This window comes from Argiope bruennichi, chromosome 3, assembly GCF_947563725.1.
Source record: "Argiope bruennichi chromosome 3, qqArgBrue1.1, whole genome shotgun sequence".
NCBI lineage: Eukaryota > Metazoa > Arthropoda > Arachnida > Araneae > Araneidae > Argiope > Argiope bruennichi.
Window position 1 is genome coordinate 80,895,786 of NC_079153.1, and position 24,548 is coordinate 80,920,333.

Consider the following 24,548-nt stretch of genomic DNA (forward strand, 5'->3'; position numbering starts at 1 on the left):
ATATATTTTAAAGATTAATTAGAAATAAAAATGTTACGATTGAAAAAATAATTATTTTGCATTTTATACAGTTAAGTCTGTTCGACTTGTATATGCACTAATCCAAATCTTCATTTTGTCATGATCGATGTGTAATTTTTTATTTAATAAAAATTAAATTTTATTCGCTTTATTATGATTGTTTGCATAATAACCATTTCTGTTGCGTTACCCGTGTATATGCCGCTTTGCTCGACTTAAAAAAAGAGAGACTTGAGAAACTTGAAAAAATAAATTCTGCATTAAGAGTACATTATTTTTTGTTCAGTGATATTTTTAGAAACTATTGTGGAAAAACGCCAATAGTCAATTTTATTTTTGATTAATTGAAAATTTTTAAAAATTCATTTTGAGGTGCTCATTTGATTTATCCAAAATATATATGTGTACTAAGTTTGATAGCAATTGATCAGATCGTTTTGATGGTACAAGTTCATCTGTCTTATTGAATTTTTCAAAAAATGCTAAATATGAGATAAATTTTAAAACATTAAATTTTTTTTTAATATTGTATTTTTAATCTGTTTATGTTTACATATTAGGAATCACTTTCTTGAAAAATCAACAGAATTTATGAATTAAAATCTGGGAAAATGAGGAAGTTCCTATGACTGAAGGAGAGTTGTTATGCTTCATGGTATAAACATTGCTTTTTCTTTCGGAGAGGGGAATCTAGATGAAACACTATTCGTGTTTCTTCTAACTTTAGTTATATGGATTGATTATATTACTTGTAAGACAAAGAATGTGATATTTATGCATTAGAAAAATTTTCGAAAATCTCTATTTTTCTCATTGTAATAAAGACGTGTGCTGTAGCAATTGACTCAATTGCTGTTATTTGATTTATATTAGTAAAATTTATTGATTTAAGTTTACTATCAAATAGAATCCTACGAAAAATAAGAGGAAATCTTTCTTTGCAACAGTGGTATAGCGAGAGAATTGGGAGCTTGAGGCATATATGACTTTTTCATCTCGATCGTCATCAGGGATATAGCAAGGCCACCAAACTCGGCTCTTTAGGTGTATGTATCCCTCGGAGCAATTTTATTTTTTGAAATGTTAATTAATAACTATGCAAAAAAATGTTCGTAATAACTTCTCAAAATATAATTGGATTGAAAGTAAACGTAAACGAACTCCCGGCGAACCATCTGGTCGCCACACGTAGCTAGTATATTATAAATAATTAATTATACTTTAGTTTATTTAATTACGATTTTTAATAATTTAAATTGCAACTGTAATCCTAATATTTTTTTATAATGCAAAAAATTAATATTCTCAAATTTACTCATTTTGCTACTAAGCTAATAAACTTTTTCAACTCACTTGCAGGCGACTTCCTATCAACCTATAGTATAAAATCCGCCACAATTTCAACTCCAGAAAGGAAAGCGCTCGAATTGAAAATGTTTATTTAAATATAAAAGAGCCAAGATGGGCTATTTTCCCTTTGTTTTCCAGCTTCTTAGAAATTGACAAGATAATTTTCAGTTGAATTTAAATATAATATTCAGTTGTTCATTATTAAAAGGATTCTATATACAATGGAGTTGGACTAATTGAAATGTTTAAATTTCGAACTCCTTCACGATATTTCTTCTATTGTCCCATAAATTTCAAATTGAATGAATTTTATGATACCGTCTGTAATTCGAATATATTTAACTATCATTTTAAAATGTCTGCATTTTATGACTTCATTGATTGAAAGAGAATAATTTTTAACTTTTTAGTGCAGTCGAAAAATGGTAGATTACCTTGTAAATGGATCTATTGAAAATTGCCAATGTATTTTGATATTTAAACAAAAGGAATTAAAAGTTTTAAATCCTTTTCCTTTCAAATTTCGCCCCCTCCCCTTTTTTTTCACCTTAAATTATTCTTTTTTCCAGCTAACAATTAATATTTAAAATTGGACTCTATCAAATCAGTATAGAGGGTAAATTAAAGTTTTAGCCTAATTATGACAAATACATACATACAAACACACACACACACATATATATATATATATATAATTCTTATGTATAATGTTTGTATAAGATTTTAGGTGAACTTTGAAGTTGCCTTTGAACATGAATGAGTTTATCTATTTAAAATTAGCTGCTATGAAAAAAAACTTCTGAAAAGTTGATTTTTTAATTAACACTCTTTAAAATATCATATAAAACATTTCTAAAGATTCAATTTTAAATTAGATTCAATAAGAGAGGAAAAAAGAAATATCTAATCTGAAGCTTGGGGTGTATTTCCCATTGTCTACTACATTAAATCGTAGTAATGCAAATAAAACAATTCTTTCAATTAAGGTAATTTTTATTGTATTTTCATTCATTTGTGTATTGTTGAAGAAGTTAATTTTGAATGTGCTATTATCTTCGTTATTGTTAATTCGCTCTCTATTATTAATTATTAAGTGCAATCATGACATTTTGTGGGACTAGTCGTCTTTACCTATCAGCTGTTTGCCGGGCGTATTAGTTATTTTAATTTCAGTCAAATTATTTCATTTCCTTAATTCTAATTAATTAATTCTTCCCGACATTAAAGTCCTATAGTTTAAATTGTTTTGCATGTTTTTCATTCATTGTGTAAATGAACTTTTATAATGGACATCTCTTCTATAAGTCGAGTAAAAAGTAAATTTAATTTTTTAGAAAAGAAATTTTTTTTAAAAAAAGCTTTTAAATCGTATATGTACGGATTAGATTTTTAAAAAAACGACTTTTAAAAAGATAGAATATTTAGAAAGTTACGATTGTTTCGAAATCATTTGCTTTTAAAAAAAAAAAAAAAAAAACTTTCATTTTATTAAGATTGCGAATATTTGTTCCTTAAGGAAGAGGGGATCTTCTAAACGTAAGTTGTTCTTCGCCGTCCTTGACGGAGTTTGGCGTGATCTATAGAAATCAGGATGAAGGATTTTTCAAAAGAAATTTCTTATAAATATGCAGTCTGTTTTTTGTTTTTTTAAAACTAGTGTTAATTATTATTATTATTTTTTTTTTTTTTACTTTAAATAAATATCTAAGAAAAAATTTGAGATGCTTTATTAAAAAAAAAAGTTGAGGACGAATGGAATGGACGGACGGATCAGGTGTTGCATACTTTATTTAAGAAAGCAGATGAAGGGGGGGGAAACGTTTTTTGTTTCAACTGAATTATCGAAACTAGGACACGAATAAAGATATCCAGGTTATTTGGTTTCTTCAGATAAAACATGTAAAAAATGAATAACATAAAGATATACCTTAATGTTAAATACATAATTTACAGTACCGTCATTTCAATGTCCATTAATATTGTTGTACATAGTATTTACAGTTTAATTTTCATAGTACTGTGCTTCATCATTTAATGCAGAATATACCAGATTGTTTCCACATTATACGATATTCCGTTTTTAATGAAAAATTATCATATTGAATTGTTTTAAAACAAAATTTAAAATAAATTGGATATTTAAGTTAAAACTAATAGTTTGTGCAGGATTCTGCTATTACAATACTTTAAAATTTAATTTAAAAAATAATAATAAGTTCATATATTTTGCAATATTGTTGATACAGCGCTTAGTATTTCTCAATACTTTAAATATTACTCAATTTTGCTCAAACTCTTTAACAATTTTTGCCAGCAACACCTCAATACTATACAATTTTATCGATATTCGCTATATATTAATACTATATAATATTATTGATATTTGTTAAATATTAATACTATATTAACATTTGCTAGTAACATAATCATACTATATATTTAGGAAATATTGAGCAGTATTGTGAACATCGAGGAATATTGAATACCAAATAAATAATGTTATACAATATATAATACAATATTCATAAAGCTTTAAATTTTTAAAAAGATTGTTACAGTAATTACAGCATAGTAATTCATTTAATTTAAGATTTTATCCCAAAAAATTAACTGGAAATGTTTTCTTTAAAAACAGAATGCTGTACAATATTGGGAAAACGATATTGGAAAATATTATGAAAACTGTATATACATAACATTTATCAATGTTATGAGGTCTCTATTTTAAATTATGTATTTAACATTACAATAAAACGGTTTAATATTCGTTTTTATGATTATTTGCCTAAAATGATCAGACAACCGGAATAGATTAGAGATGCATAATCCACGATTTTTTGAATACCAAATAATTTTGTTATTGTTATTTCAATCATATTATTAATTAAAAATTATTACTTAATATTAAATATAAAATTTATTAATTGTAATTAATGCTTAATTTACTAATTTAAGTAACTTGTGATTGAATTAATTTATCTATTTCTGCTTACTTTTTAAATTTGATTTTTTTTTCAAAACCATTTGTTTAATTTCTTTATTGGAGTAAACCATTTTCTGAAAAACTTGAATTAAATATACATGTCATTTCTTTAAAATGTTTACTTTAGTTCTATATTCTACCAATACATGGTGCCAGTAGTAAACAGAATATATGCAAAGTCATGTCACAAGCAATTAAAAATTATTTGTATGGAATAGTGCATTATCAAATGCGAATATCGGAAAGTCAAGATCACTGTCATGAAGTCTAGCGGCCGCTTCACACTTTCCAGTGAAGTCACCGCTCTGATAAATTTCAGTGATATGCAATTCAATGATACGATACTTCCAAGAATAACCGGTCCGTTCACTTTTCAACCCATTCACAGATTTCTCCTTTTCTGTTTTTTTCGAGAGCTTCCATTGGACAGATCGTATTGATTGTTACTTTCTATAGTAATTCAAAACCTGTAATCGAAATATCACCAGTAAGATCGTATCAAGGATTTGAATCACACCCCTCTTTGAAAAGTATTAATCACTGGTATATGTGACTTAATGATATTGGTTACGTAATAACCGTTCGTAAAATATTCGTTATCCCTAGATTTCTTGACATCTTGATTTCCTTTGTCCGATTCCAGTTGACATTCTTTGATCCGATTAAAAAGAAGGGGAAAAAAATCTGATTTTTAATAAAATGCCCCAGCACGCCCTTTATTAATTTAAAGTAAATTAAATTATTGTTAGAAAGTGAAAGAAAAGTAAATAAAGGAAATTCAAAGAATGGAAATAAAAATAATTAATCGCATATTTAATTGATTACTTATTTTTGCTTTTCAAAAATTCTTTATCCAACTTGTAATGTTAATAGTATATGAAGAAATTATTTGTTTAAAAAAACTATCTAGAATTTTAGTGAGTTACCCTTGTTTTACAAAGAATTTTTTAAAAACTTTTTCTTAATATTGAAATTTTAATTTTCAAAAATTAAAAAAAAATGATGGGTGTTTACGGAAAAATAATAACTTTTAATGTCCCATTTATTAACAAACTCTTACTTTTTAAATTAATCTGCATAATTTATTCTTACAGCAAATTTTATTTATGAATGAAATCGCTTCTCTTTTCGTTTTAAATAACATCCTTAACTCGTAATTGAGGAAAAGTTATTTCATTAAAAGGACAATCCAAAATAAGATGTAAAAGTGCATATGTCTATCAGCCAAACGCAAAACTGGTATAATCGACATATATGTTGCATGTTCTTAACTCTCGCTGGTCCAGTGACAAAGGCTCTATATGTAAACTGAAAGGTAACACGTTCAAACCTCAAGGTAAATGCCGCTGGTTTAGATTACACGGCTGAAACATATTTGGCTGAAATTTAAGATACTGAAACATTACAATAGAAATAAATTACAAAAATTCGAATAGAATTTAGAATATTTTTAGGATGAGAACTAATTAGATGAGTACTGGTAAAACTTAATTGTTCAATGCCGGAACTGATATTGATCAATATAATTTAATTTATTCTGTTTCAGTTATTGTATAACAATGTTTTCTCAAATTTTAAATATTATTCAATATTGTATGCTACTTCCCCCTGGCAAAAAACATTCTTAAAATGAATTATAATTACATACGAGAGCATGAAAAATTTTCTTCCGTTTTTTAGCGTATCTTTACTTAAAGTTACACCCCAGCCCATTTGAAGCCAGCGGTGTCTTATCCACTGAGCCAGCGAAAACTTGCAACGTGCGTGTCAATTATGGTAATTGGATGTTTATCCCGATAGGATTATCGTGCACATCTGTATCTAATTTTGAATTGTCCTTTTAATTTGATTACTATTTTGAATTAATAATCTGATTTAAATTAAAAGTGAAAGCGATCTCACTTTTAACTAATATTTTCTATAGGAATGGATTATGGAAGTTAAGTTCAATTGTAATAACTTTTAAAATATGTAAAAAAAAAAAAAAAAAAAAAATTAGAAAAAAAAATTTTTTTTCGAAAATATTTAGCCTTTTTTAGTTAATGAAAAAAATATAAGAGGAAAAGATAAAATAAAGTTCTCTGTAAAGTAAAGGTTGCTCACCGGAATTCTTGATAGTTTATATAAGCATATCGTAAATACTTTTTTCTATGTTCTATTTATAGTAAAAGTCACATGAAGAGTTTTTCAAATTTTCCTAAAACGTAAGGGGTTTTTTTCCCTTTTTTTAATCTCTTTCATTTTCTAATATCAGTTTATTTTACTTTAAATAAATAAATCAATGAAAAGCATCAAAAATGTATCCAAGTTGTCTTACCACTTCACGAAAAACACATAAAATTAATAATGGATTATTATACAATATTGTTATATACGGAATTTGCTGTAGCATCATTAAAACGTTGATCATCACAGATAAACGTAGAATCTACAATATAATTTCACAATATCACTCAAAATTTTCAATATTATTTTCACAATATTGAACAATATTATGTGTTGTTGAAAGAAAAATTGTTTTAACTAATATTTTGGATAAAAATTTCAAATTAAATAAATTTCTAAGTAATAACTAGTATGTTGATACATAATTCTACTGTATTAATGTTTTTAAAAATTTCAGTCCCTTTTCGAATATTGTTACATATTGTATAATATTTAATTTTATGGTAATCACTGTTCCTTAGTGTTCACAATACTGTCTACTAACTCTCAAATATTTATAATATTGCTGTACTAATGGGATTGGGTATGGTGCTACTGCAATAGAAAAACTAAATGGCGTAAAAATGCATAACTTTCTCTTCATGTATTTGCATAAGTAAAGAACAAATATGTATTCTGTCTTTACGGCAGTTGGTTTCCAATATACAGAAAACATTTTACTTTTCCTTCTGTCAAGACTGAAGACCGATGATCATTTCTTTTTTTAAAAAAAAGATATTAAATCAAACCTATTTCAAAACTTGTTCACTGTAATTAAAGAAATGGAGTCCATTTACATTGTATCGAATTTACAAGGCAGGTATGTCTTCTAAGATCTTCTGGTGGGATTGAAGTGGTATAGGATATCACTTCCTTTTTTCTACTCCAAAGAGCATAATTGATTCACGAACTAAACTGACGGGAGAAAAATCACATGAACATAGGTTTGCATTTGCACTTCATATTAGTGAAAACATTAAGCAATATCTTAGCATTCTCACTTGATTTCGTGTCCGGAAGCTTTGGTCGAAGAAGCACGAAATCTTGTCCCACCTAGTTCCACCATCACATTTGCAGATGCGAACGCTGTGGTCAGATGTAGAATTATAAATCAGCCCACTAGGAAACCTTTAATCATTGACTTTGATTTCCCTAGAAATGTAACAACTACAAAGGCTAGATTAAGAACAAATCACTATAAGGGAATGAAGATCCTTTTTGATGGCACAAGAACCTATAATTACTGCATGAACTGCCCGAAAACACAGCTCACACCGAGACACATCTTCGAGTGCCCATCTATTACCGCAGATATCTTTAAGTTTGGATGGTTGCAGCTGATAGATCCACTTCCGGAGATCCTTTAAAGTCCTGAAGCACCAAAGCTGGCGGCTGTGGTCCTTCGGACCTTTGACAGTATCTGATCTTTCTTTCCCCACTTTTTGCATTTCCATGAACACGACAACAAAAACTTTATTTTCACTTGTAGAATAGCCAAAAACTGTTATATTTCGAGAAATTGAACTGCATCATTTTGGGCCGAAAAATTGAGAAATTTCATTATATTTTTTCTTGTACTTATTGCTGGTATCGTTATTTAGCATGTTTAAGTCTGGACAATCAACATATTTTAGTTTCGGAATAAAACAAATTTATTTCTTTAGATTACTAACAGATAAATTATGATGCTTTTATAATTATATGCTTGTTTCTATGGTTATTTTTAATGATAACCACAGAAACAAACACCTGACATGTGATATATTAATGTTTATATAGTATGACAATAAGTAAAGGAAGAAAAATAATTGGGAGGTCTGCAGTATAGTGTAAGTTTTTAAGTTCCCCGCATCAGAAATTACTTACATAAAAATGGCAACTCTCTAGCGTTCACTACTAAAATTTTTTGTGTCGTCTGATATCCAACTTCACTAGTGACAAAGAACCTCTAGTGTTTGTATAAATTATGGAAGACCAACAGCAATACGAGGACAATTTTACGTCCGAAGATCAAAATTATGGGGACTATGGAACAGATTTTAATGAGGGACAACAAGGACAGGCTAATGGCGACGTGGAAGATCAAGGCGGTTCAGGCGGCGACAATGCCCAATCTAGTAAATCTTCTTCCGAAGAAGACAAGTAAGTTAAAAACTACTTCGGTTTCCTAAAATTAATGATTATATGGTTTCATTGAAGAGTTAAAGAAAAACATTAAATGGTAACAGTGGGGATTTTTTTTTATTTACTGCATTTCTTGGGTAACTTACTGGCGTCTGCCGGTCTACTATCCGCGCGCAAATGGCGGCGTGTGGAGAAATGTTAGCGACCACATTTCCATCCAAAATAATCCGTAAATATATGCAATAATAATGTTATATGGTTACATACCTGTGTAATAAATACTGAGTGAAAATATTTTACCTTTAAATTTTTAATAATAAAACTGATATCCATTAAAATAATTTATTTTTTTACATTCCCGCCTTTTAAGATGACATTAAATAACTTGCTTAATTTAGAGCTTAAATATACCAATATATAAAGGAGGGTAACTGACAGCTTCTTGAAAATCTGTTGTTTTGTAATTAAATTATTTGTAAACAATGTAGCCTCTTGTTATCTATAGTTACATGAAATTCAGGATTCTCTTGTTGTGATTATGCTTCTAAGAAGATGACAAATTTATTGTTGATATAAAATTAAAATAGACACCATTGAATTAAATATTTTTTTTATTTACTGTTGTATCATCTACTATATAATATTAGTGAATAGCTATAATTTGAACGTTGTTTGGAAACTAGCGTCAGATCGTAAGTCTTTGTGATTTGTGATCCGAAGCTACTATTTTGTAATTGGATCAATTTTGGTTTAAAATTATGATTCGCATTTTGTTCTCTGTAAATTATAAATTTTCTTAAATTTGTGTGTTGACGTTAGTCTTAGCCTTAAGGTTTCCAAATATACACAAATTTTTAATATTAATTCGTAATTCTAAAATCTTAAGTGATTTTGCATTTCTATGAATAATTGTAAGAATATCGAAATCATCCCTTCAATTTTAAATTAATATTTTTCTGTGTATGTAAATTTGTTCTTTTTGTGCAAGAGCTGTTAAATGAAGGCCAGATCTCAACAAGTGATATTATTTTAATGAGAAACTTTTACAAATTTGAGCTTAAGTTTTCTGATATTGGGAAATAACATGTTTTGTCTTTTTTACTTCTCTTATAAATAAGAAATTTATGAGAAAGTGAAGCTGAACAGTTTTATTATCAAACAAAGGGAAATGTGACAATACTTTTTAAAAAATTCTGATTCTATAGTATTTTAATATTATGAAATAGAATAAATAGTAAATACCTTTTTAGAAATTCAATAAAAATGTGTAGAGTTAGCTTGCATGCTGTATTATTTCATCAGTGAATAAAAAATCAGAAATTCCTAGAAGAAAAAAAAAAAAAAATAGTTGAGATTACTTTATTGAGCATATCACTGAGGTTGACATTTATATATATTTATTAGGATATTATTTAGCTACTATTCCTATTTCCATATAATTTGGATCAAAATTATTTTTATATGCTATCCAACTCATGTACTCTGTATTTTAATTAGGGAATTACTCTAGTCCTAGAAACTGAAAAAGTGATAAATGGGAAAAAAAAGCTTTTATTTATCTTGGAACAATACTTAATTTCTTAAATATATGTAACCTTAAAAATATGAACAAAATATTTGATATGACAAAAGCTATCTAGTCCTGTATTCAATTTTATATTGTAAAAATAAAATTTGATTTGTAATTATCTAAAGTATATATAGGATGTGATACTTTTGCAGTTTTTCTGTTTTTATGGGTGGGGTGGAGGGGGTCAACAATTACTTTTTAACATTTAAAAAAATTGGCAATTTATCACTTGAATGCAACTTTTTACCATGATGAAAAAGTAAAAGTTCTTTTCTTGCTGTACATTCATCTGTCGTTATCTTAAAAAGTTGTCAAATTGCAGAGAAATATCCAAGTAAAAAAATTAGGTCCCAGATCTGAATTTCACCCACATCTGTATTTTGTTTTCAAAATAAAGCTGCTTGTATTAATATGACTGATGCTTTAAAGTTAACAAACACCAATTGATTTATGCCATTGAAAAGCTGATAATGTGTACGAGATAAGACCTAAAGATCTAATCATTAAAGAAATGACTATTAAAAATATTATAATGAGGTATATTTGCAATAATGTACTGGCTTTTTCTAATCATTTTTATTAACTTATATGCATTTAAGTTTGTCTTGACAATATACTTCATAGTGTCTTTGGGAAAATCCTTTACAAATGATTTCTTGCTTTATAAATATTTTTAAATAAGAAAGCTGATAGGGCTATAGTTTTGATAATGTTTTCTGTATATTACTTTTTGCATGTTTTGTTCTTTGTGTATTATTTTTGTTACATTTTTAGATTTGCCTTTTGGGTAGTCACATCTCTGTATATAATTGTAAATATTTCAATTGTATATGTGGGATAGTAATGATTAGGAATTGATTTATAAGTAACAATATCTAGAGTATAATGAGTGCCAAAAAATTGTTAAAATTCATGATTGCTTATTTAATTGTAATTAAAAATAAATAAAATTGCTAAAAATAATAAAATTGCTTAAAATACAGATTTCTTAGATATTAAAAATATTTTTTAGTGATGACCTAAGTAATGAAGTTTTGATCAAGATTTCTTTTTCAAAATAAAATTGTTTTATTTTAATAAATTAACATCAAATATTAAAATTAATTGCAGATATCTTTTTGATGTAACTGATTATTCAGTTAAAAAAATGACTAGAACGATCTTGTCAGGAAAAAAAAATGCATTGTTGTTTTATTGAATATTTTGTTAAATGATTGTGAAAAAATGTGTGGAAATTAAAAATTGTGATGTATTTCATGTTATTTCAACCCTAATATTTTAACTATTTCTTGTTGATTAAGTATCTGAATTTAATTGTTAAATTTTTGGTGTTGAAACTAGCCTTAATGACTGCTTCTAAATAAAATTTTTTAAAATATTATATGCATAATTTAATGCAGCTTTTTAGTAATTTATATTTAAGACTAAAACTATTTCTGCATATAATATGAAGTCTGTTTATATATTTATCTTTTCTAATTTCTCGAATTCTTTTTATTCTAGAAAGCTTTTTATTGGGGGAATTAGTAGGGATACTAACCAAAGTAAGTAAATTTTAAAGAAATGTTTATTTTATATGTAATAATTAGAAATGCTTTATTTAATGCATGAAAATATTCATAGAATACTTTTCATTTTTTTGTGAAGTAATTTTTGCTATAAAATTAGACAATATTTTAATTTATTCTAAGAACTGGTATATTTTAAATGTTTAATATCTGGTCAATATTTATTGCATTTTTGTTGATAAAATTTTATTTGCTTATTTTTTGTTAAATTGTATGGTACTGTTTCTTTTTTTTTTAAATAAAAAAAATTTTGAAGTTAGCTTTATCTTCTGCTTTATGCAATGAATATAAAAATATGAGGAATTTTCTCATCCTTTTGTATATAATTAATATTTTGTTACCAATTATATAATTTTGAACCAATAGACTAGTATTTTATTTTTTAAAATCTAGTATTGATATGTTTGGATTGTTGAACATATTTTTGAGTTTACCAACATAAATCTAGCTGTAAAAAAAATATAATTATATAATAATTACAAAAATATATTTTTTAACTTTTATATTTAATATATTTTTATATTTATTATACTTAAATATATTATTATACTTAATTATTATACTTATATTATTACTTATAATACTTATATTACTTATAATATTATTATACTTATTATAAAAATATATTTATTATACTTAAATATATTTTTTTATTGGATTTATACTTTGTTAAGAATAATTTATAAAATATTCTTGCATGTTTTTGTAAATTTAATCTGCAAGTAAATGTGTAAAAATGTGCACTTCTCATTTTGTTTTTAAAAAGTGTATTTTTTTCATGTAAGACTGTTTCAGATTCTTAATCTAGTTATGTATCTCCTCAAGATATGATTTTAGAATTGGTTTGTAATTCTTATTTCCTTTTGTTTCTTGCCAAATAGTAAGAATGACCTGAAACTAATTCAGTACGGTTTGAAATCACAACTTGTTTATTTGTATCATTTTTGATAATTCCTATAATTAAAAATTAATTTTTATAATTATTACAGAGGATTTAAAGGATTACTTTTCCAAATTTGGTGAAGTAACAGAAGTTAACATCAAAACAGACCCTACTAGTGGTAGATCTCGAGGTTTTGCTTTTGTTGCATTTGCTAGCCGAGAATCGGTTGATTCCGTAAGAACATTTTAATTAATTGGAAATTTTTGAAATTCTGTTTTAAGTCTGGGAAATTTTTTTAAAAACTTTTTTTCTTTTAGGTATTGCACAATGGTCCTCACACTATTAAAGGTAAACAAATTGAAGCCAAACGAGCCAAAGTCAGGCCAGGTATCAAAAAAATCTTTGTTGGTGGAATTGAATCTGACATGACTGAAGCAGACATTCGTAACTACTTTGAACACTTTGGAAAAGTAATTTTAAAATTCTGATTTTGTTTAAAAGTAGAATTTATTTTGTTTTTTTTCTTTAAAATTCTATAAGTCACTTAATTTTAAATTTACTTTATTTGTCTTAAAATTAATAAATAAAAAGCACTATATTTGATACATTAGATATTATTCTACCATATGTATCTTTATCTAATATATAAATATAATTGTCAATTAAAATTTTTTTTATGTAAAACATTTAAATATTTTTAATACAGATAATTTATTGAAAATATGAGATTTAACAAGTTTTTATTAAGTATAATGAAAACATTAATGTATTAAGGTAGTTTTTGTATTTTTCTATTCAATTTAAATTTTCTGAAAATTATGTATATATTCTGTTCAAAGTTAACAATAATGGCAGTAAAACTCTTGAGATAAATTGTGTATCTGAAGAAATTAATTTTCAATTCAGCTTATTAATTTTTGTATTTTGTTTTATTCTGTGTAGCTGTTATTAATCATAGTATTTAATTGTTATTCATCAGGTAGAAACTGTGGAGCTTCCTTTTGACAAGGTCAAAAACCAAAGGAGACAATTCTGCTTTGTCACTTTTGAAGATGAAATGACTGTTGATCAGGTTTGTAAGCAGCCTAAGCAAAAGATAGGAAATAAGGAATGTGATGTTAAGAAAGCAACAACCAAACCTGATCCAAGGTTGACTCGGGGTGGTGGCATGGCGGGCCGAGGACGTGGCAGGGGTAATTATCTTTTTTTTAAAAATCTTATATTGAATAGAGATGGTTAGTTGTATTTTGTTGATAGTTTTTTTAAATTAATGCACCATGTAGTTTATTGTGAAAAATTATACATTAGTTACTGACAGGAAAAGAAATTCTAATAAAAATGCAGTCTGATGACTTATTTACTTGATTTATGACTTGTAATTAATAATGTTTATTTTCCATAACATTTTTTAATTGGATAAAAATCATTAAAACTGTTTTAATAATTTCCATATAAAATTTTGTTTATTATACAGGTATTACTATTATTTAAAGGAATGTCATTGTATAATTACTTTTGCCTTTCTGTAGTGTAAAATTAAAAAAAAATTCTTAAGTGCTGAATTTGTGCAAGTGTGGTAATATTTGCATTAAACAAGTATCGGTTTCATTGATTTTGATAAGTTTGATTTGTAAATGATTTAAAGACTGTTGTAAAGAGGTTTCTTGGAAATTATTTTTTATTAAATTTGATATTCTGCTGAATTATTAAATTTAAAATGGTTTCATTTGAATTTTTTTTTTTTTTAACTTGGTGTAGAGTATTTGAAATTTGGATATTTTTAAAATCGCAATTTACTGTTTCTTACATAGGTGGACCTGCTGGAGGTTGGGGACAGGATTATGGCATGCAAGGATATGGTGGTTATGGAAACCAAGGTGGCTATGGAGGTTATGGCGGGTATGGTGATTATGGTGGCTATGGCGGTTATGGATCTGGATATGGTGGTCCTGGTTATGGAGGATATAACTACAATGGCTGGGGTGGCTATGGACAAAATGGTTATTCTGGTGGATATGGTGAGTAAAGTGCCAAAGAGACTGTTTAAACTGCCCATTGTACATTTTTTTTCACTAGCATGTTGCACTCAGGAGAAATTTTACGCCAGACTTTCAACAATAATGTCTGTATAAATAGTCTTACAACTTATTGCGTGACATGTTTTTTGTGTTGAATAAAAAGAATATTTTCTAACACTTTGGTTGTCTTAGTTTTTTTTGTTGATTTTTGAAAACATTTTTTCCTGATTTTTTTTTTTTTACCCCTTCTGAGGCAGTGTTGATTATACATTTATAATTTTATTTGTTATGGTGGGCTTTGATTTTTTTTGTCATATTTGTTACAAAAAAAGGGTTGGTCTGACTTACCTTGATCGTATCAAAAGATCAAAGAATATATTGATGTTTTTAATCATTTGAATTTCTCATATGTATCCAATAAAATAACTACACAATTTTCAACTAACATATTCTTATATTAAATATTTATTTACCTAACTAATTTTATTATTTGATACTAGGTGCTCAACAGCCACCTGCCCCAGGAAAAGCAAGACGTGGTACCACTACTGGTCAAGGATATCAGCCATACTGAAAATTTTAAGTCGAGCCATCCTGCAGTTTCATGTCCCACAATCCAACCTCTTTGGAAGGTGTAAATAGCCTGTGTGTGTTTTATCCACTTCATCTCTTATGCTTATAAAATTGTGCAGAACTTTTTTTTTTTTTTTTTTTTTTCTTCAAGTAGCATGTCCATGCTTGGTCCAGTGTTGTAAAATAACGTTTTGTCTGTGTCAAGGCACATTCCAATAAAAAGGAATTCTTGTTAGTAGTTCACACACACACCTGATGCATTTTCAGAACAAATATAAATGTGTTTTTTTTATCTTTGTCTTTTCAACTCCATTTGTTAATATCATCATATCATTAAGAAATATGTTTGTATTTACTGCTGAAAGTAAGGTTTTTAGTCAGTTTTAAGTTGAATATATAAATTAATGATCAAATCAAGATGCTTTCAATTCTGCACAATCAATTTGTTTAAATTTAACATGTAGACAGCGTATGTTTTCTAATATCCGCTACATTTAATTACAAATGATTGTTTTATCATATCTCTCATTGTTAAGCTTTTAATTTCAACATGTTCAAAGTTTTAATATTTTGTATAATCTAAAATACCATCAATTTAGACATAAATAAAATTAAATAAGTGGGCTTGAAATTGCCATGGGAATTTACTATTTTGTAGTCACTGATAAATACAAAAATTTCTTGCATCTCTATATTTTAAACATGCAAATTTATCATCATGAATATATTGTAATAAAAAAATATAAAAGAACGTTTGTGCTTATTTTTTAACATTAAAAAAAATCTTTAAAACATGTTTCTTTTTCAGGCTTGTATTTCCAATAATTTACAATATCTTTTAAGATTCAGACTTTTGTAAACACTTATTTACACTTATTGAAAATAAGTGTTTAGTTAATTTTTAAATTTATAGGTCTTTTGACGTTTAATTTGCCAAGAATATATAAACATGTATATATACATTGCTAGAATTTAAATTTTTTTTTATTGCACAGACAAGTTTTTATTTATTAACATTTTAAAAAAACTGAGATCTTGGGTATTAATCATTTGCAGAGACTTATAAAATAGATATTGTTGCCAAGTTTTTTTTCCCCCTCCTTCTAGTGACATTTGTTTAGGTAAGAAATTGCAAACATCACATCTTAAAATATGCTTTAAAGTGTATTTCAGTGATTGTTTGCTACATCAGTTTTTGTATTAAAAAAAATCAGTTAGCAAATTAACCCAGCCTATTTCTGATGGTGAAAATAAAGTAAGTGAAGCTTTGATATAAATTTTGGATTGCATTCTGGTAATTCTTTTTCGAGGCAAATGGTATCCGTAGAATAATTAAAAAATATATATTAAAGACATCATTATCAATATATTGAGTAGAATGATGCACTTGTGCATTTTAAAATGCATTGTAATTTTATGTGACATAGCTTTCTAACAATGTTAACTTGAAATGTACCCCAGCTTTGGAAAATATTACAATAATGTAAATTTGAGAATTTTCTTGAATTCTGATTATAAGTTATGAAATTTTTTTTTATATATTTTGACATCAGTTTCATAAAACAAAATCACTTCATTTTCCTATGCATATCAATTTTGAGTCAGTAAAGTGATTGTCTTGTAGCGATTTCTGGTATGATGATATGTTATGGTATTGGAGTTGAGATTTAGATATCCCATGTTGAGTTGCAATATACGATTTGTTGCAAGGCATATACTCATCTCTCCCAATCTTGCAGCGAAAAATAGTAATATAATTGTGTTGATCATAGAAATTTAAATGTTTTAATTTATAAACAATTGACTGGTTTAAAATCCTGTTTAATAAAGTTTTGTTATAAAATTTATCTAAACAATTTCAAATTTTATCTGAATACTCTATAATTAAATATCTGAATTACGAGTTGATTTAAATCAAAAATTATTTTTATTAGAATTATTATTGCAAATATATGAAATTGAAGTGGTGGATACTTGAAAAAGTCTATTCTAATATTGTCTTCATAAATAATGTTAAGTACATTGGGAGAAAGCTACACAGGATGAAGGAACTTCTTTTTTTCTAGATTTACATTGAGCATAGTTCCGTATTTTTTATTTTAATATTTGAATAAAAATTTTTATGGGTATATATTTAAAATTTCCAGTGCACATGAATATTATAAATTTGACTTTTATTATTGGACTATTTGACATGGTGTAAGAAAGTTGCTGCAAAGCAATGTAAATATAATTTGTGATATGTGCCATTTATTATCTATGCAATTTGATGTAACCTTTTTTTTCTGACATTCTTAATGGGCTGTTTAATGAATATTAATATAAGGAGGATATTAACTTATTCAATATTTGAAAAGAAAATTTTTTATCTATCATTGGTATATTGCTTCATGAAACTAAGTATGATTTCTTTCCATAGAAAATCTATAGTTTCAGTCTCGCATTTATTTAGGAATAACTATTAAGATGTGCAAATAAAAGGAAAACTATTTTGTGCTTATAAGTAAACGGGAATAGGAGATGGATGAATTCGATATTTTTCTTCATGTATGGGTGCATTTGTTTGATTTTTTTTTTCTGTTAAGAAAACCAAAGACAATTATTAAGAATATATCAATGTTTATACGGATTTATATATTGCATTGGCAGTTACAAGGGCTTTTTCGAAAACAGAAACAATTCATTGAAAAAAGATTGGTATGTTGTCCATCCTATTTGGTACCAAAACAAACCAAGATTCGTGTATTTATTGAAATTGTTCAATTCTGTTTGCCTGAAAGGTAGGGGCAAATTCTGGTCCATTTTGTTCCATGTATGTAGGAGAGGCTATGATGGCAATAGTCTCTTAGTACAAGATACAAACTGGGTAATGTTCATGCATTTTTAATGTATAAGCTATTGCAATCCATAAAAAGCGATTTTGTGCAGCAGCAAATCAAACTGGTTTTGAATAAAATTTATGAACGTTTATGTTAAAAAGTTCGTAATTCTTTAAACAAATGAAAATGCGTGAAACAATTCTGCACTACATATTCATTACTGAGCTTTGAACCGGTAATTGTCGCAATGCTATGATGAGCCTATGTTCAACTCCTATTGGTGCTGCCATCTATGTTTTAGATATTAATCTAATGTTCATGGTAACTGCTAAATAACATCAATGCTACTATGATATTTTAAGTACCTAATAAAACACGATTTTTTAGTGAATTGTCGCTTATAACGAATAATTATAAAATATTTGGTTGCGAAAAATAATTTTTGATTTGGAACAAATTGTTCATGACTATTTTCTGGTCAAGGTTATTTCATAATGAAGTCGGACGATTTCTCTGTATTTATAATTTATTGACCTTATAAACTCCTGCCTTCATACAGATTTATTACTGCCATATTATTTAATGTATCAAACATTCTGCCGTATATATATATATATTATTCGATTTAGTTATCGAAAACAAGCGAATGAAAATGAATAGTCGTTTTCAACTTCTGTGTTACGGCTTTTGTGTAGAATATGTAAAAATATATTTCATTTCCAGTGTTCCAAAAAGTACTAATATAAACATATATAAATACATCAACTATATATGCTAACAACGATGGGAAATCTTTGATGAGTGGTAGAAAACCGATAAATAAAGTGAATTGGAATTAATGAAATTGATTTTTGATACAAACTGAATAGGGATGCTTCGAGCCACATTAGCTGCCGATGTTTTCTGAAATTACTGTTAAGGTGTTAGAATGGTTAAACGCAATTTTTTTTTTTTTTTTTTTTTTTTTTTTTGTAGTCGAATGTGAATATACATTTTTTCTTTTATCAACATTATTGGTGAAAAACTTGAAATATGTGGATTATTTTTATAGTGAAATGTGTCAAAGGAAAGAATTTTCAAGATCTTGAGATAATGAAAAGTGTGTTGAAAAAATGTAAAAACTGGAATTAAGTAATGATTTCAAATAAGAACGTAATCGGATTTGAATTGAAATCATTAATTTTTATGTGGAGTTCATTTAATTTGATTACCACTTTATTCATAAGTCTAACAATCATTAAAAGCTATTGATTATAAAATGTTTAAATATAATGAATCCAAAGCTGATAATTCAGCAATAATTACACATCACGAAGTTTTGTTCTTATAAAAACAGGTAATCGTTAATTTACCATTTATGCAAGTTTGTGGCTTTCTCAGTTAACCAATTAACCAAGTTATTTCCTATTCCACATTAATGAAAGAACAAATTTGGAGAGGATATACTTGCTAAGATGTCCTCTTTATTCAATCATGGTTCTGAATCGCGAAATCCGTCCGAAGAGCGATAATTTTTTTGCTGTATTTGGAAAGTTATTTCAATTTGTTCTTTTATTTAATTATGTTAGCCGTGCAGTTCGGTTTATTGAAATTAAAATCAAGTATTGTTTAAATTAATTTTGGAATATTATTCTTGTAATAATGGTAATTCCCGTTTGTAAGTTATGTTATTTTTTAATTCTAAGAATATGTTTTGTAATTAAAAAAATGTCCGATCTTGTTATTAAATATTATTTAAACTGTGCTTAAACATCTCCCTTTTCTTAAAAAAAATTACTTTATTTAATTTAAAATTTAGTTGCGCATTTGTTTAAAATGGAATTTACTGAAACCAACTTAATGGGTTTAGTTTAGGTATTTAAACGTCCCGTTTTAAAGCAACGCTAGGGCTACATCGTAATTTTGAACCGCGGTCAGATGACGTGGACGACACATGAGCAGGGACTTACTCTCTCCAAACAACTACATCACAACAGCGGGAGGACGTTTGGTCCCGACGGATTTAACGTGCACTAGCTACACGACGGGTCTTCCATGGAATTGGGTTTCGAACCTGAAACTTTCTGGTTCCGAAATCGAGACCTTGCCACTAGGCCACCGCGGCCCACCAACTTAATCGGAAATGACCTGTTATGCGTTTTGCTGTTTCAAAATTAGCTATTTGAAACTACTAACATTGCTTTGGAAAGCTTGAAAAGAGAAATGGTCCCGAGATTTGCATTGGGTAAAGGTGCCTAGAAGCTTTAATCTGATCCTACTCGCTTTTCTAATTGCTGGTCGGGGAAGTTTGGAGAGGATGGTGCTAATTACGAGCTTCGTATAGAAAATAGTATAGAATATATATTCGTATAGAAATACAACTGGAAAAGGTGTAGCTGTACTAAAATAATTGCCGACTTTCCGATTAGTTTCTCAAATGTAACTTCTGTGGCATTATTAATGCAAGTTAATTATTGAATTCATTTGAAATTATTTGTATTAAAAACAAAACAGGGAACTGTTAAGATATAGAATTTCCAATACATTATTTCCAAGTAATTCACATTTTGTATTATTGTCTAAAATGGAAAAATGTACTGTATGTACTTAAAAAAAAAGCTGGAAGACAGGTAGATTTCTTATCTAACTTACTGTTTTCAAATTCTTTTGAATCCTTTGACAAAAATCAGTTTGAATGGTCTCGCCAAAACTTTCCCACACACTCTACGGACAAATACGGACCGACAGACGATCAATCGCTTGATGGATTTGGATCAAAATACGAATCTATATTTTAGATGTCAAACCTGTATATTAAATTTAATCTACATACTCTTCTTTTTGTAGTTATGGAGTTCATTTGTACTCGGTCAGTTCAAAATTTGCTAGAAATCTATGAATTTTGGTCGTAAGTGCATATACGAAATTTCATTCATCTAGCTCAAAGCGTTTTTTGTTATCGTATTCAGAGACAGACAGATATAATGCCAAAAATATATTTTTCGGACACAGGGAGGTCTGAAACAAAAAATTCGTCAAAATCTCGAATATGAATTTTTTTACAATTGCAATACTTCGTATAAGAGAAAGTAGAATGAAATATTACATATTGAAGCAGCTATATAAAGTGTTTTTAATGCTATCATACTATTCAGTATTTATTGCAAAATAAATATTATATCATTGAAAATATATATTATTAAAGTTTTTATGGATGTGGCAAAACATTTGTATCACTCTGCCAGAACTAAAAGTTTATAGCTGTGTTTTAAATACATTTGAAGAAATCAACTATAATTTGCAATTATTTTTCTTTCAATAAAATTCCAAGAATAACTTTTTATGATAGACAGTACAAATTTATCATTTGATTTTATATTTATATTGGAAGGAAAAATCAACTACTTTTCTTAATGTTGGAATTAAGATCTTATCTGTTGCGCTTTTTAATATTTTAATTATAACTATTAATTGGAGTAAAAAGTCATGTATGATCAGTTAAAAAAATAATCTTATGACACTTGTGTATTAATTACATATCGTGTACAATAGGTTGGCGTGTCTTTGATGATCTTTTTTGATAATTAATTGCTATTGTGCTGTCAATACAAGCGCCCATATTTGGGTTAAATATTACACATATAAGGGTTATCCTTTTTTAATACAATATTTCCCATCATTTCCACCCCTTTTTAGACAGGCCTTCTACGAACTCATCCGAGGTTTTTACATTTACAATATATTCCAAATCGGTTAAATTCAAACGAAACTACTCTTGTTATTTTGTTAACAAGATAAATGCAAAGCATTATACTTTGGGGCTTACACAGTAAAGCTTCACAAATTCATGATCAAGATAAATGTTGATGAAAGCGACCTTGGAGCTTGTATTACTTCAGGTAAATATACGAATCATATTTAAAGAAGAATTACTAATCAAAACATATGAACGTTTGACATAAAATATAATTTAAATCGGAATTTTTTCGAATGCTGATTCATGACCCAGAATTAGTTTACATATAACAATATTGGATTTTGGAAATTTTCATACTGATTTCTATCAGATTCTTCAATACTTTCAAGGTTGAAAAAAAAAAAAAAATCTTGTCGTGAAAGACTTAAATAAAATATTACATATCAATATTTAAATTGGGTTTATTTTTATTTACTGTAAATAATATACTCCTTTATTTTTAGTTACTTTGTAATTTGCGGGTCGCTGAAAAATGTCATAAAGAGGGGAAGACTTAAGAAACTCTGATTTAGATGATTCGCAAGACATTATTTACGCGTGCCTTAACGAAAATAATAATAATAATAAAAACAGCCGTGAATTAATTACCAAGAGTTCTCCAGAGACACCTCGGAATATATCGAATAAACTGTGTACAATATATTTGTCTAGAAAGCCAAAGTACAAATCATGCTGGCAATATTTTAATATTGTTATATACTAATGATGATGTCGTGTTTGCGTTACCACAGAAAGGGAATACAATAGCTTCTGAGGGTAAAGACCCCTGAGCACCCGAGGGCAGAAGTCTGACTTCTAGCTCATAAAACTCACACACATTCGTTTACACAACCCCTTTTTACAGGGGGGCACATTCACACACCTCACAGATGAAGAACAACCATGCCCGAACCGGGGACGCCCAGATCAAGATGCGCTTCCCCTATGCCAGGACGCCGGCTGTTATATAACTGATTATTGAATATGTAGAGAAAAGTTAGATACGTAGATTATAAAATAGGAAATGATTATATATAGTTTATCACCTTTGCATAAAATATTACTTGTCGCTGTAGTATCCATAGATAAAACGTTATTTATAAATATTGTGAATTTGACTAAATTTAATTCTTCTGCCCTATCAGAAACTTGTTTTCTATTTCTGGGCAAACTTAATTTCCAATATTTTCCGAATTTTCATTCATTTTTTTTTTCTTCTTTCAAATAAATTGTTTGAAAAATTGGGTCGTTCAATATAAAAGACGAAAATTTCAACCTTCTTATTTACGCTGGATCTTTTTGCTTTCTCACTCACAAGGTACAAAGGAAGTATTGCAATCCTCAGAAAAATCCGAAATCGCGATTTCGATGAATCTTGACGCTTCAGACTTAATTGAGTCCGAAAAATACACTTCTGAAATTATATTGTCTGTGAATACGATATCTGAAAATGTTTTGATGTAGCAGAATGAAATTTGATGTCTGAACTATAGACTAAATCTGTAGAATTGTCTATCAAATTTTGAAAAAAAATTCATTTAGATTCATTCTGTTCGATTACAAATGAACTCAGTAACTCCAAAATGAAAGATAGATAGATAAAGTTTCATATGCAAGTTTAGTATCTAAAATATATATACTTATCAAATTTCCAATCAAATCTGTTCAAAGGATTGGCCGTCTGCTGACCTGTATTTTCGCTTGCATGTAACTTATAAAAGGATGACAAAGCCAATTGAATTCGATGTGATCTTGTGATCATAAGTACCGTGTAAGTTTTTGATTTCATTTGGTCGGGGAAAAGGCGTTCAAAGTACATATTTGAAATATAGATTCAGGAAAAATATTAGATTCTATAAATCTATATGACATAACAATTCTTTTCCAAGCCATGCAAGGCATTTGCGGCCTTATGCGCGGAGAGGCGGAGAGAGCACTCGAGAAAATTTCGAGGAGACCAGTCCCGCTGGTTTTCTTTTGTGAACCTAAGAAAAATGGACCTGTTAATAAAACATTATTTTCAGATTGTGCATTTGTGAATCAAGAGTTCTTTTTGATTTTTTATACCTTAAAATAACCTATTTTGTATTATTATTATTTTGATGATGAAGCAGAAGGCAGGTTTGAAAACATTGAAGATACATTTTATCTTTTTAAAATTCATTTTAATCCATCGGGAAAGCATAATTATTTACAAGAAGGCGCGGATATGGCACGTCCGCCACAGCGCGCCACAAAAGTAGAAGTGGGGAAGAAGAGAGAAATAAATTATCCCTCGTCTTATATAACATGAGATGTGGATAGGGAAAATATTTTTTCATAGTGCTAATATATAATGAGATTTCGATAGGGATTTTCGCTACACGCGTCGACGAGGTAAGGGAAACGCAGGGATCTTTTAAAAAAGAATTTGTCACGTCAACGGTATTTTGTCCCTTCACTCGGAGTGTGGGAAATTTAGGCTTTTAGCCGATTCAACAATTTTACGAAGCTCTCTTGAATTAATTAAGTAGAGAAAGTGGAATTGGATCACGAAATAAGAGAATACTTTAGAATGAAGTTACTATGAAGTGGGGCAAATCCATTTTTGAAAAAAAAATGGGATAATGGCAGTTACAGATAAAACTTGTTATGATCTTTTTATGCGTAAAAAATTTAGATTCTAGTATTTGGGAGATGGAAGTTTTAGCTCTTAACAGTATTGAAAATCTGTTTATTT

At 27.8% G+C, this 24,548-nt stretch overlaps 1 protein-coding gene across 1 annotated transcript; it reads left to right on the top strand.

The window, feature by feature from the left end:
• The first annotated feature begins 8,421 nt into the window (after window positions 1-8,421).
• LOC129963938 (RNA-binding protein squid-like) lies at window positions 8,422-15,587 on the top strand. Its single transcript, XM_056078546.1, has 7 exons — window positions 8,422-8,701; window positions 11,757-11,797; window positions 12,811-12,938; window positions 13,022-13,174; window positions 13,684-13,897; window positions 14,516-14,722; window positions 15,223-15,587. Exons 1-7 carry the CDS (start codon window positions 8,526-8,528, stop codon window positions 15,294-15,296), a joined length of 993 nt encoding a protein of 330 aa, XP_055934521.1. The 5' UTR covers window positions 8,422-8,525; the 3' UTR covers window positions 15,297-15,587.
• Window positions 15,588-24,548: the final 8,961 nt, after the last annotated feature.